We start from the raw sequence: 15,008 nt of genomic DNA on the forward strand, positions 1-15,008 counted from the left end.
TATTTTGCAAGAGTGTCATGTTGTTTAATTGAAAGGCACTTTTTAAAAACACATTTTAATTTCTTTATTAAAATCTTTAGCAAAATATTTCAGTCGTATTTACATGTTATATCACTGCAAAACATTCATGTCTGACACCAGAGACATACAGCATCATTTCCACTCATTCAACATATCATCATTCATACAATTATTACAGTTAGGCACACATTATGCTTGTATGTCTACACCTAAATCACAAACTTTGCAATATTGTTAGTTTGGTCATAGTTGTTTTATCTATCTATGGAATGATCCAGATGTGTTAATGTATCCAGTCTTTTTTTCAGCAGCTAGCGAATGGAGAGCATCATCACGAACTCTGAAGAGAACACAAAACAGAGAAAATCAAGTCAGAGGTGAGTTTATCTGTTGTGATGTTTAGTACCCAATGTGAAACGCACACACACACACACACACACACACACACACACACACACACACACACACACACACACACACACACTCCTGGTCAACAAGTCAAACATATAAATGTGCCTGAAGTTCTTATTCTTACCTTCAAAGTCAATGCTTCCATCCTCGTTAATGTCCAGCTCCTTTAAGATCTCCTCCAGTTCTCCTTTCTTCAGCTTCTCCCCCAGCATCGACTTCACTGCCTCCTTCATCTCATCCTGGTTGATCTTTCCATCTCCATCCAGGTCAAACTTTTAAAGACAGAGAAAATGATGAAAAGTGGGTTAACAAATGGTAAAAAAAAAAAAAAAATATTCGGAAATATGGGGAAATTGCCTGAATTAACCGCATAATCCAATTTGTTTAAATGTATCCCATTATTTATTTATTTTACATTTATTTGCTGAGATGCATACAACCTGACTGAAGTTCTTTTTACTGACCTGTACAAATGCGGACTGGAGCTCTTTTATTCCCAGCATGTGAGCGGTCTCTCCCATCATCCTGGGTCCCATCAGTTCAGTAAAGTCCTCAAAGTCCATTAACCCGCCCACTGTTGAGAGGAGAGATGCATATGTTATTGCCTTTGCTTGCTTGTATTCTATATTTATTTTAAAGAGACTCTTATGTGCTCACTTCTCATCTTGATCTGTTGTACAATCTCCAGCAGCTCCATTTCTGTGGGCATGTATCCCATAGTCCTCATGCATTCAGCCACATCCTTGTAGTTCAGGTAGCCATCTTGATCGTAGTCAAACTCTTTGAAGGCCTCTTGCAACTCTGGAACAGAGGTCAGGTCAAAAACAGATTAGAGCAGTTCCAGAAGAAGTAGTTTATCTGATCAAATAATGAAGAAGGGTTTTCAGGCTTTGTTATATTTTAAGAAGAACAATTGTAATGACTCTTTAATCTGTCACTTACCATCCAACTCTGCCTGAGCCAGTTCTCTCTCCTGCAGAAACAGTAATACAACACAAATTAAAATGTTTATTTTCATCATGATAAGACACATTTGAATTGTGCAAAAAATGCCAAAATATCTTCAAACGTTTGATTAAATTCCTGTGCTGCTTTTAATGTCAACCATTTTTAGTACTGTGTTATTCATAAGCATTGATGTAAGAAGTCGACTTAATAGAATGACAGAAGACATACAGTAGAGGATTATTCTACATATACATATGTAAAATAGAAAAGGTAAATATTTTCAAGTTGAATCAACAAAGTGTTTGGCGGTGCTCCTCATTTGGATAACCCTAATGTAAGGCGACATTGAGCCGCAACTAATGAGCCACTAATACTGCAGACACACACCAGGCTTAGTGATGGCAGCTCGAGAGAGATCAGGCACAAACTGCAAGCACACTTCCTGACTTCAGCCTCACTTCTGACTCTGACGTTTTAATGTCTGACATACAGTGCCCTTAACTGGTACTGTTGAGATCTATGCTTTTAGATCAGATAAATTAATGATTTTAAAGTCATCTACAAGCCTTTTTTTTAAACCAAATTTATGAAAGATCAAGGTGACTTAAATTGCCAGTGAGGAAAAGCTTTACTTTTGGCTGTTTAATAAAATAAGGGAAACACATTTTATTTAAGTTTTCCGTAAAAAGATATAACTTAGAACTGTTTCAAGAGTTTTTTGCAGTATAGGTTAACACAGGACCATAGAAGAGGTCAGGAGCGATATTCGCCAAGAAAAAGATGGTCATATCAAGTTCAGCGATGCAGATTTAATTGACAAAATACGGGTGTTTGCTGCTTACCGCCCCAAAAACACTGTTGAGCACAGAGTTGTAGACTTTGTTCATGTCCTGGCTTTTCTTGGCCTTCTTGGATGACTTCTTGGGTGTTTCTGAGACGGATCCTGATGGGGAGACATCTTTGCTACTACTTGAAAAAACACAACAATATTCAAAAGGTCAAATGCATAAACTTAAATGCTGCTGAGCAAATTTGAAGACACCTTGATTATAAAGTGAAAACCTTTCTCAACAACTCGATACATATCAGTAGAGTCTGCAGTGCTGTAGACCAGAAAGACCCATTTAATAATAATGTCTATTCTTGGTTATATATTTGGGGGTGGGTCAACTCAAGATTACATTGGGGCCATGCAAAATATGGCTGCATCTCCAAAAAATGGATTGTCTGTCACACACACACACAAAAAAATGCATATATTGTGAGAACAGTGGCTTACCTATCTGTTGCAGCAGAGTCAACAGAAGTTGTAGAGGGTGTCCTCTCTCCTGCCTTTGACATGCTGTGGATAAACAGAGACATACAATGCATGTGTTAGCTAGCATGCATATTTTGAAATGCTGAAGAAGTCTTTATGTGATGGTAAACGAAAGGTTGCAAGCGATCCTGTTTACCAAAAGACTTCAATGTTAATGTAAATTCCTTGGTTTCAATTCCAATCTTTGATCTCTAACATGTTATATATAGGTTCAGTTACTTCACTGCAATTTGCTTACCTTATTTCCCTCTCCTAAATGATGAGAAAAGAAAACAAGAAGTCGAGCCCTTCTCGTCCTCCTCGAGTAGTGCTCCACTTGTGTTGTGAATGGCTGCACAATATCCTGTCCGCTCTGTTTTCTTTCTCCTCTTGGCCTCCTTCAGTCGTAGAGGCTTAACAGGTAATTACCTGGCTAAACATGAAGCCAACGATTAGAAAGCAAAACGTGGAGCAGAAGTGTGACTGAAGTGCCCTTCAAGAGGACAGTGTCCTGTTGGCTCAAACCCGGCTTTAAGTGCATCTATTCAGAGGCTCTTGCAATTGCTGCAATATGCTTCACCCAACACATGCTCTTTATTTCACTGTGATGTAAACACGATGTATATGTATATGTAAAATATATTCTGACCAATCAGAAATTTTGGTGTCCACTTTAATTCACAAAGACTTGAAATAAAGATGTGTACTCCTGTGTTGGGCAGTAATCATATTATTGTTAATTGCTTATCAATTGCTACAGAAACTATGACAAACTAGTGTAGGCTTTCTGTATCTAACTTATCTACAACATTTAGCTACAACCAGGGTTGTGGAAAGGTGTTGTTTATAGCCTATTGGTGAGTAAGCCACAACTTATTCATTGCCCTGCTATTATCATTTTAGGGCCTTTTTGGATTTTCTTTTTTTTTTCTTAACTTTTTTTTCAGGCAACATCATGCAGGTATTGCTTCTCTATTAAACATAATCCTATATATATATATAAAATTTGTAGTATTTTAACTTCTATTTCCGGTCAATTTGCATACCGGCGCTGTGGCATTTCGTCATCAGCTAAATTGTTCAACTTTTTTCACCTGACCTTTACGCTTGTCCGCAAGTTTGCCCGGCGTTTTAGCTTTATTTTATTGTTACTTTTTGCTGTGTAGCATATTTATAGAAGAACATGTTTGGAATACGTCGTGTATTGCAACTGGAATGGCCTTGGCATGACTTGGAGACAACTTTTTTTTAGAATTTAGGGAACAAGTTGTTTTTTTTTGTTTTTCGCACCAGTGGTCCATGGAGGCCCTCAGCTTTCTTCATCCCAGGTGAGTTTGCTGCTTTGAAAATATGAACAAACCATTGTAGCTTGTTCTAGTAGCTTATTTTAAAACGTCTTTGCGTGGATACAGTTGCAGTCGAAAGTGAAGAAAACACGTTTCATTTTATTTTTTTAGTTACGCCCAAGGTTGGCCTTTTACTTAATCGCCTGTTGTCCCCAGTTCAATGGGATGTGACCTAACTTTTAAGCCCCCAAAGTATTTTTACACGTGTTGGTTATTGTGCTAGAACAGCCATTTAACGAATTTTAACATAAGCAAAAAAAGAAAAAGAAAAGAGCTAATTTAAATGGCCCGTTATGAAACAGGTGTAGTTACTGTTGTTTTCCACCAGATGACGCCAAAGCTCGTGATGTGGGTTTATCTTAAAAAGAAGAAGCAATGCGGTATCACCATAGACTTTATATAAATAAGAGTATCACCGCAGTATTTTGTTGTTTTGGTTTGAAGCATGCCAGAAGTTTTATTTTCCCGTCAGTGGCAGTCGAGGCCTAAACAGACTATTTTTACACTGCTCGATTAAAAAAACAAAACAAAAAAAAAACAGTGGAACGAAGCACATCGTTTGCTGACAATAGTACAGCCAATTTTTTTTTAAAAAGTGACAAATAATAAATATTTTGGTACTGATGCACTTTCTTTACAGTGCACAAGGGGCTTTGCGCATTCCAACGTATTGACGCTTCTCCAGGGACGTTTCAGAAATATAACATTTATACTGTAGTTTACAGATAATTATCTGTACAAGTGACTGTTGATCAACGAAACAAAAGTAAAAAGCCGTCCCTCACTTGATATGCAACATTTATAACAGCTGAAACGAAAGAATTAGGCTATAAAGACTGTTTTGTGAGCACACATTTTAATTGCCAGTTTAAACAAAACATTCCCGGAAGTAACCTACCATGTGACGACGCAAAGCATGACGGGAACATTTAAAAAAAATACTCTTTTACGTTTAATGTTGTTTATTGTTTAAAAAAATAGTGTAAATGTTACTGTGCACATGTTAAATATAATGTGATCATTCTACGGCACCTAAAACTGCAACGCCGCTTAACTCCCGGTACCGTGAGTCTTACTGGTATGTGGCGGAACCAGGTCCCTCTGCGGACCGTGTACAACTCATACTTACCTGGCAGGGGAGACACCATGATCAGAAAGGTGGTTCACCCAGGGCGAGGCTTAACCATTGCACATCCGGTTTTGAGCTGACCCCTGCGAATGGGGATGCGCTGAATAGGAGTGCAATTGATCCTGCACGCCATAGGCTTAGAGTCCACGTAGGTGAAATTAATTATTCTGATGTCACTGACCCACATAGTAATTTGCATATGCCTTCCCCCAGGTGTTTTGGACCAGGAAGCCCGAGGATTTGACAGCACACGTGGCTCTGACATCATCAAAACAAACAAAACAGTGACCTGTGACCTCTCTGTCAAGAGTTAAAGGTATAATTACAGTGTACTGTTCTTCCTAGGCTGTCAATCAACCGAATAAAGTGTTAAATGCATTTATTGTCATACTTTTGCTATATTTCAAGTGTGTATATGAATAAAAAGCTATTCAAAAGTCATGCCATGTAATTTTTTTGCTCCCTTTCTTTCAATAAAGTATTATTATGATTATGACTCACTCCTATGCCTCTTATGCTACTTCCCTAGAAGCCATTTATTCATATGGCCCTTATGACTTGACTTGGAGGCATTTATTCCCCTATAGGCCCCCCCCCTATATCTTTACTTTAAGTTATTCTGGGACTTATATTGCCCCTTATTTCTGATTAACTAGGCTCTATTATTGTTTAATCAATTCACAGACACTCCACGGCTCATTGTGACTGTAGCACTGACCAATTTTATTCAGTACCACAGCAAACAGCACACATGGCTCTGACATCATCAAAACAAACAAAACAGTGACCTGTGACCTCTCTGTCAAGAGTTAAAGGTATAATTACAGTGCATGAAAATGCACTGTACTGTTCTTCCTAGGCTGTCAATCAACAGAATAAAGTGTTAAATGCATTTATTGTCATACTTTTGCTATATTTCAAGTGTGTATATGAATAAAAAGCTATTCAAAAGTCATGCCATGTATTTTTTTTGCTCCCTTTCTTTCAATAAAGTATTATTATGATTATGACTCACTCCTATGCCTCTTATTCTACTTCCCTAGAAGCCATTTATTCATATGGCCCTTATGACTTGACTTGGAGGCATTTATTCCCCTATAGGCCCCCCCCATATCTTTACTTTAAGTTATTCTGGGACTTGTATTGCCCCTTATTTCTGATTAACTAGGCTCTATTATTGTTTAATCAATTCACAGACACTCCACGACTCATTGTGACTGTAGCACTGACCAATTTTATTCAGTACCACAGCAAACAGCATCCAGCTGAACCAGAACACAGTAAACAGCTGATGACATGAAGGTGCATGAAGTAGGACAACAGTGTGCAGTCAGTGCAGAGAAAAACAAAAGGTGCCGCGTTAAAGGGCACTCACAGAGGGCACAGAGGACCATGAAGTGCATGGCATTGTGGAGAAAGACATAATATAATGGCACAGTTTACAGAGCATCATAGAAGTGCAATGTTAAAGGACACTTGTAAGACCAGAGCACAGAGAACACCCCCACATAAAGTGCATGAACTAGGACAACAGTGCAGAGAACAAAAGGTGCCACAGTAAAGGATAGTCACAACAACAGAACAGCCCATCTTGAAGTGCATGACATTGTGGAGCAATACATAATCCACAGTTTACAGAGCATCACAGAAGTGCAACGTTAAAGGGCACTTGTGAGAGAACAGCCCCTGTTAAAGTGCATGAAATAGGGCAACAGTGCAGAGAACAACATGTGTCATGTTCAAGGGCAATTGTAAGACCAGAACACAGAGAACAGCCCCTGTTAAAGTGCATGAAATAGGGCAACAGTGCAGAGAACAACATGCGTCATGTGCAAGAGCCATTGTAAGACCAGAACACAGAGAACAGCCCCTGTTAAAGTGCATGAAATAGGGCAACAGTGCAGAGAACAACATGTGTCATGTTCAAGGGCAATTGTAAGACCAGAACACAGAGAACAGCCCCTGTTAAAGTGCATGAAATAGGGCAACAGCGCAGAGAACAACATGTGTCATGTTCAAGGGCAATTGTAAGACCAGAACACAGAGAACAACACACAGAACGTAGAACATGAACACAAGAACTATATACACTATTTACATTCACTTTATGGGCCCCCAGAAAGGGCATGAACAGTGCAGAGAACAAAAAGTGCTGTGTTAAAGTGCAATTGCAAGGCACAGAACAACACAGAACAGAACACAATAGTAAACACAGGAACTATGTACACTATTTACAAGGGGCCAACCATTCACTCCTCCAGTCCGTCCACAACAGAGGTGAAATGTTCATAGTTTTTGAAAACTCTGTTTTCCAGTCCCTTGGAGGGTGAACGGTGAATCGCAGGGCAATAGGTCTTTTTTTTGTACTTTTTGTGTCCCTGGATTGTTTGCCCGCACACCTTGCAGGTCGGGAGATGGTGCACCCTGGTGAGCTTCACGCCTAGCTCGGTGGGGTGGTCTGTCAGCTTCCTCTTGTACTGTGCGGATCGGGACCATGACGACCCTACCGCAGCAGCACTCTGTCCAGAGGGCGGCTGAACAGCTGGCCTGATGGACACAGGCGGAGTGACCTGCGGGATGGAGGCCTGACCAGCAGGCTGTGTGGAGGAGAGGCCCGCAGGGCAGGAGACGAGGGGCAGCAGAGGCGTGGTGACGGTGGACGGGGCAGAGCAGGAGACGAGGGGCAGCACCGGAGGAGGCCTGGTGATGGTGGAGGTGGCGGGGATTCTCCTCACCGGCAGAGGCAGGAGCTGTGGAGGAGGCTGCGGCGTCTCCAGCAGCAGGTCCGTCCGACCCCTCAACACCTTGGTGCCGGCTGTGCTGGGCGTGGGGATGTACTCCATCACGGGGTAGTCAGGTGGAGGGAGGACGTCAGGCTGGCGCGGTGCAGGAGGCAGCTGCTCACAGGACACAGACGCTCTCTTTGAGGTGGCGACTGGCTGCCTGGTGGCGTGGAGGTTGACCAGCCTCTCCTGCTTGCGGATGAAGTCTCTCACCGTCTTGATGTTGATTTTGGGGAGAGGGATGCCCGCCTTGCACAAGATCGGGTCCTCCACCAAGACCCGGTGCTGGATCCTCTCGTAGGCCTTGAGGATGCTGGTCTTCTCGGGGCTGGGGCGAGAGGCCTGAGGGGTGCGCAGCCACAGCAGCTTGACCAGCACATACATCAGCCGGTTGTGCTGCGGGCTGATGTCCTGCTGAGCTGGCGCGTACCTCTTTGCCATCTTGACGCGCTGGACCACGGCGGCATCAGCCAGGTCGTCCCTCTTTGTCCTGCAGTACAGGGTGTTGCCCCAGTGGGTTCTGTAGAGCTGGTGGTACCGCTGCGGCTGCTTGTCGTGCTCCTCTACAGCGTTCCAGGCATCCAGGACCCTGTTTCGCTGTGCGGTGTTGAGGAGCAGCTTCTGGTCCGTCAAGCCGACCTCCACCAGCGCAGCACAGAAAGCCTCCAGCTTCTGGAACCCGGGCAGAGGATTGTCACTGCAGACGTCCTCCTGTAAAACACAGAGAGAGAGAGAGAGAGACAGAGAGAGAGAGAGAGAGAAAAGTAGGTAAGTTTCAATGTATACAATGTCTTGTTTTTCAGTTTTTCACATTAACACTGTATTCTCTTCTATCAGTAGGTATTGTACTCACAAAGGCAGGAGGGTTGACCGAAGCAGTCTCGCTGCTGGTCAGCGTGATGCGGGGCTCCACATCAGTATGGCCCTCCTCCTCCTCGCTCTGGTACGCCTCGTCGGCGTCTGGGTCAGCCTCCCCAGGCTGAACGACCTCCTCCTCCGGCCCAGGACCGTCGTTGATGATCCCCTCCAGCGAGAACGCGTCCCCCGTGCTCTGGCTGAAGAGGTACTCCAGCCCGAGCAGCTCATCGGACTGGACATCAGCCGGGGCCCTGAAGTTTCGCTCCACCGGCTCGCCAAAGAGCTGCTGGCAGCGGGAGTTCAGGCGGTCGATTAGGGGCGCAGAGTACACCCGGTGGTGCCGGCCTCCACCTCCAAACACCGCGTCGGAGCTCCGGTCAGCATTCCACCTGGCGATGCCGCTTATCAGGTACACCTGATAAGGCCGCGCGGCACAGCGGGGACCTGAACATCACAACAAACAGGTATTATCAGATTAATGCAATGTGATGGAAATGTGTTTGCTGTTAAACAAGTATTTTTCCCCTTACATTACCTGGAATCATGTGGGGCAGCAATTTGTGGAACCCTTCCAGGCTGTTGCTCCCACGTAGACCCTTGTAGTAAGGGAGGTCCACGCCGTTGATGGTGGTGGTGCGGGCGACACGATACATGACCATGCCTGGTGGGTCCTGGATGCACTCCAGGTGTCGCTGCTGGGCTGCCCACATCTCGTCGATGGCCGCTGTAAACACACAAAAACACACAAACATGCATGTTGAGCTGTAGTCATTGTGTGTGTGTGTGTGTGTGTGTGTGTGTGTGTGTGTGTGTGTGTGTGTGTGTGTGTGTGTGTGTGTGTGTGAGTGAGTGTGTGAGAGGTGTGTTTTTTTCTTACCAGGGGACTTGAAGAGGCTGACGCCGCTCTCATCAAGCCCTGCCGGACCCTTCAGGTCCTCGATGAGGAGGTGGACCAGGCGAAAGGTCTCCTGGGCCCCGAGGGTGACGCGCCGGACATGGTGCTTGAGCTGGTCCCGGGAGATGTAACGCCGGACCACGACCTCATCACTCACCACCTCCATGGTGGCCGGGTCTCTGGCCCTGATGGCAGCGATGAGGAGCTGGAGGTCCTCCCGGTTGTAAGCCAGCACGGCCCCGACCAGCGCGGATTTGAACGGGCCGTACTTTGAGTGGGCCTCCGTTCGCAGAGCGGCGTCAAAGCGGTGCAGCCAGTGGAAAATGTCCAGCCTCACCACCATCCCCTCGTCCACCCAGGACTGGAAGAGCATCTCCACCGCGGTCGGACCCTGCGCTTTGCAGCAGCCGCGGTCGATGTACAGGATCTGGGGGACGGGCTGGTTAGCCAGGCGGAACCGCTCCATCACCCCACGACACATGGGCCCCAGCTTCTCCACGGACTCCTCGCAGGTGAGCACGAAGGTGACTATCTGGGAGAGCTCGTTGCCGATGCTGGTGAACCACTCAGCCGAGCCCTTGCCCTCCCCAGACAGTTTCTTCACCACCTACAACAAAACAATCAAACAAACAAACAAATACAGTTGAGTTTTGCATAATGTGATGTTTCCCTGTGAGTACTTGTATGCAACACACTTTTGGTTAACTTGCCTTCTTCGTGGAGTCCATTTTCAGGACCTTGCCAAACGTGGACAGGATCTGGCTCCTGTAGTCCTGGACGTTGTCCGCCTCGGCCAGGAGGAAGGCGTGGCGCAGGAGGTGGGCGCTGGGAACCTCTCTCGGAGGAGGTGGCGCCTGGAACTCCCCGTGGCCCAGCGCAGAGACGATGCCTCCAGGTTCCACCAGGGCCATGAGGAGGGTGGTGTAGAGGTCCTTCCTCTGGTGGTAGTCCTCCATGTGGTTCTCCTGCACCTGCCGCCACACCTTCACCATGGTGTTGCCCTCCGTCCTGTCACGCAGGAGGCGAATGACGGTCTTGTCCACCCCTCTTCTGGCGGTCAGCACGGCCGGAAACCTGGCCCGATGAGCCTCGCTCAGCTGCTGGAGGATGGCGTTGTCCCACGCCAGCCACCGACCCATGGGACCGCTCTCTCCTCCCCTGTGAGCCTTGAGACACGGCCCGCACGACAGCACCTCTGTCGCCAGGGTGTACCAGCCCGACACATCACAGATGTGACGTACCTAAAACACACACAGACAGAGAGAGAGAGAGAGAGAGAGAGAAAGATAAAAGCTAAAACAAGACTACATCACCTATTGGCAAACACAAACCAAAACACAGAGCAAAATGCAGTGCTACTTGGATCTGAAGCGACAGTACACCACAGCAGATTATTTGAGCACGGTGACGGATCCACAGCTGAGACGAACCTTGACAAAGTACAGACTGAGTGAACACAGACTGGCTGTGGAAACAGGGAGGACCAGGAAGAGCTGGCTCCGTGCAGAGCAGAGGCTGTGCTGCCACTGCAGCCTCAGTCAGCCTGAGACAGAGCTACACTTCCTCACCAAATGTAAAAAATATGAACTAATTAGAGAAACATATTTCCAAAAATTTGAATCCGTCAAAAAAGGTTTTATAAAATGGTCAGATGAGGAAAAACTGCCGCTCCTCCTCTGGGAAGAGTCACAGAGCTCTAGATTAGCAGCACTCTATGTTTCTGCCTGTCACACACTGAGAGACAGCCAGTGACACACAGCTGTTGGTTGTTTTGTTTTTATTTTTTATTTTATTTTTTCTTCTTTTTTTTGCTGGGACAGTTAGATTGTATAAATTATATGTTGATTGTAATTCAATGATTGTAAATATCGCTTTCTTTTATTGTTATTAGTTTTTCTTTTCATCTAAAATGAATAACAGAATTATAATAATTTATTGTAAATATTGCTTTCCTTATCTTGTTATCTTTTTTCCTGATGCTTGCTTTGGCAATATATACATTGTTATGTCATGCCAATAAAGCCAATTGAATTGAATTGAATTGAATTGAAAGAGAGAGAGAGAGAGAGAGAGAGAGAATCACACGTCAATCACAGGTCATGTGTGTTAAGTAGTCAATGCTGATGTGTGTATTTCTCTAAGCACAGGTGTGAAGAGACTGAGCCTTACCCGGGAGTGGTAGCCAGACTTGGAGAGGTGTGTGTTGCCTCCAGCCCCAGCACACTTCTCTCCGCGCGGACACTTCAGGGAGCACCGCCACACTCCGACGGGACGCCAGAAGAAAAAGCGGCCTCGGAAAAAGGCCTGTGGAGTGGGAATGCCGCCGCTCACAAAGCCGGGTGGCTCGGGTGGGTAGAACCACATCCGGTCTGACTTCAACACACGCCGCCTTCTAATCACGCCCCTTATGTCCTTGTAGACCTGCACTGGCGTAAAGAGGCCTCGCTCGCCGTCCTCTTTCAGCCAGGGGATGTCGGCAGAGGGGATGCCGTTGGGGTCTTCCCAGAGACGCACCCAGCCTTCCAGCTCCACCTGCAAGACACAAGGTGTACAACAACACACAACATTTAGTAATTTATTTTCCATAATGCGGTCATTTTGTGAAATGCATTAACATTGCTTGTGTTTTTTGTGATTTTACACTTACAGGAGAGTCACTCTGTGACAAGGTGGTGGCAGACGCAGGCTGTGAGGTCGACGGCGGCTGTGAGGTCGACGGCGGCTGTGAGGTGGACGGCAGCTGTGAGGTCGACGGCGGCTGTGAGGTGGACGGCGGCTGTGAGGTCGACGGCGGCTGTGAGGTCGATGGCGGCTCCTCGGGACGAGCGTCAGGGGGTCCCTGACCAGGCGCTGTGGACGGCACGGGCGTCTGCTGCTCAGGAGGCTGCTGCTCAGAGGCAGCCTCGCTGGTGGAGGGCAGCGAGGAGGGCTGCGAGGACAGCAGGAGCTGCTTGTGCTGCTTTGAGGCAGCCAAAGTCTTCCTCACAGCCCTCCACCAGGAGGGCTGTGAGGACTTTGACTTCTTCTGCTGCTTCGGCTGCTTCGGCTGCTTTGGACGCTCAGTCGAGGCAGCCTTGCTGGTGGAGGGCGGCGAGGACGGCAGGGGCTTCTGCAGGGGCTTCTGCTGCTTGCTGGCAGACTTCTCTGGAGAAGCTGGCACGTTGGTGGAGAGTGGCGGCGGCTGTTCGGGACCCCCGGCGGACACAGGAGGCTGGCTGGTGGAGATGGGCTCTCCATGGCTCTCGAAGGTGGCGAGGGCATCCACCAGAGCAGTGTCGTCCGGAGCGTCGTCGGACCACGGCACGTGGGAGGTGGCAGCTGCTGCAGGGGCCCTTGAAGTGGCGGCGGCGGCAGCAGGAGGAGTGGCGTTCTGTGAATTACAGGTGAGTGTGAGCTTTTACATTATTATTGGGTATTGCAGTGTAGTTACAGAATGCAGTGTAGTTACCTCTTTGTCAAGTATATACTGTCTGAAGCGTTTGAGTGACTTCGAGGTGATGTCACTCTCCCGCATCAGCAGCCACTGCTTGACTGAGGTGTGGGCCTCCTGCGCCATCCTCCGCTCCTGCTCGCTGCCGGCTTTGGGGTCCGCTATGTGGCACTTGTACCACTGCCACATCTCGAGGAACGTAAACGACCGGAAACGGCCCATGCCGTAAATGGCCCTGTCTACGTTCCTCTCGAGGTGGCAGGAGATAGGTGGAAAAAGCTCCACATACTTGAGGAGGCTGTCTTTCAGCCACTCCTCATTGATCCCACGCTTCTCCGGCCGCTGGCTCTCTTTTACGTGGCGGTCGACGAGACTGAAATACACACACACACACACACACATTGCTGTTAGTTTCAGTGAAGGGAAAACTGTTCATGGTTTGCTTTGGTGTTCTTGTAAATGCTTACTACTTGACGTAGCCCACGTCGTTCTCGACCAGCCACTTAAAGGTCCGGCCGGTGTAGCGGCCGAAGGTCAGTACCAGCTGGCCCAGGTACTGGGCCTCAGTAGGCCTCGGCACGCCACAGCGGCTCTTTGCTGAAGACAAGACATGTTATGACCTTAGTGAACAGGCAAGCAAAAGCTCTAGTGCACCACATTGTCATTACTTGTAGTATAAATGCAATGCCAAGATGTTTACCTTCGTCGAAGGCAGTCTTGGGGTCCCTCATCCCGTCGTCCCTCGGACAGACCTGACCCCTGCCCTTCTGGGCCTTGGCTGCCTTTGAGGCCGCAAGAACACACTGCTGCCTCTCTGCCGGCAGGCTGGTGTCGTGGATGTTGAGGGCTGGCAGCAAAGTATCCATGTCCTGAAATTGGCAATAGACTTTTAGCAATATCATTATCGTTATAACCATTGCAATAGTCACTATTATTACACAAATGGAGGCAAAAGTCATAGCATTGCCACCAGAATTGAAAATATACAATTGGCAAATGTAACACGTATTAAAATTCATACAAACAAGGTGGATAGAGGTTTTTTTATGCATAAATAATGTCTCCGGGCCAAATCGCAGACGCACTTGACCGAGTCGCAGCTCGAAAGAGCGCTTGTGCATTGTCGCTGGTGTCACTCGACTTCCATGTTACAACGCTAAAAACCTTATCTGTTATCTGTTGATGTGACATTCACAAAGTAGACAGGAAAACGATATAAATATAGCCATGCTGTATAATTTTTTCCTAAAAATAAACTTTAAAGCGTTGATTAAACAAAACACCCACGGTGCAACGCGGAGATATTTACAGTTTACGGTCATCCAGCTTTAACATTATGCTAAAACACTTGTATTATAAATAAACAGGTGATCTTGTTGATAAATTAGAGAGGTATATCGCTAGAATATGATCGTAGTAGGTAAATGCAGGCCAAAATGTACGATCGATTCCCACATTTGGGGAATTCGTAGAATTCACAACACAAGCCATTTTCTATGTGTCTATAAGTGTTTAAATTGAATAGTATATAGTTGGCTTAACTCAAAAGCTTGTAAAAAAAGTTAGCTTGGTATTCGCAGAATTCACAACACAAGCCATTTTCTATAAGTGTTTAAATTGAATAGTATATAGTTTGCTTACCTCAAAAGCTTGTAAAAAAAGTTAGCTTGGTATTCGCAGAATTCACAACACAAGCCATTTTCTATGTGTCTATAAGTGTTTAAATTGAATAGTATATAGTTTGCTTACCTCAAAAGTTTGTAAAAAAAGTTAGCTTGGTACCAAATGATGCTCGACCGTGATGGAAGGATGCAACGAAGGAAAACCAGAAAAAACCTGTCGGAGGGCGTTGATTGCTCATTTGCATACCATGCATTTGATTGGTAGTCT

General features: G+C 46.1%; 2 protein-coding genes across 3 annotated transcripts; both read right to left on the bottom strand.

Annotated features, from left to right (window-relative positions):
• Positions 1 to 61: 61 nt before the first annotated feature.
• si:cabz01076231.1 (calcium-binding protein 2) lies at positions 62 to 5,089 on the bottom strand. Of its 2 annotated transcripts, XM_059355115.1 has the most exons (9): positions 5,056 to 5,089; positions 2,937 to 3,110; positions 2,660 to 2,722; positions 2,223 to 2,349; positions 1,375 to 1,405; positions 1,090 to 1,233; positions 897 to 1,006; positions 557 to 704; positions 62 to 361 (listed from the first exon to the last, which is right to left on the bottom strand). In XM_059355115.1, exons 3-9 carry the CDS (start codon positions 2,719 to 2,721, stop codon positions 333 to 335), a joined length of 651 nt encoding a protein of 216 aa, XP_059211098.1. In that variant the 5' UTR covers position 2,722; positions 2,937 to 3,110; positions 5,056 to 5,089; the 3' UTR covers positions 62 to 332. The 2 variants fall into 2 exon arrangements, with proteins under 2 accessions (XP_059211098.1, XP_059211099.1); XM_059355116.1 differs by lacking the exon at positions 5,056 to 5,089 and having other exon boundaries at positions 2,223 to 2,346; positions 2,937 to 3,207.
• A 7,192-nt stretch (positions 5,090 to 12,281) lies between these two features.
• Positions 12,282 to 15,008, bottom strand: LOC131989228 (mediator of RNA polymerase II transcription subunit 29-like). Its single transcript, XM_059354418.1, has 5 exons — positions 14,868 to 15,008; positions 13,819 to 13,987; positions 13,586 to 13,715; positions 13,137 to 13,491; positions 12,282 to 13,058 (listed from the first exon to the last, which is right to left on the bottom strand). Exons 2-5 carry the CDS (start codon positions 13,982 to 13,984, stop codon positions 12,282 to 12,284), a joined length of 1,428 nt encoding a protein of 475 aa, XP_059210401.1. The 5' UTR covers positions 13,985 to 13,987; positions 14,868 to 15,008.

The sequence above is a fragment of the Centropristis striata genome, chromosome 17, assembly GCF_030273125.1.
Source record: "Centropristis striata isolate RG_2023a ecotype Rhode Island chromosome 17, C.striata_1.0, whole genome shotgun sequence".
In the NCBI taxonomy this organism is placed as follows: Eukaryota; Metazoa; Chordata; class Actinopteri; order Perciformes; family Serranidae; genus Centropristis; species Centropristis striata.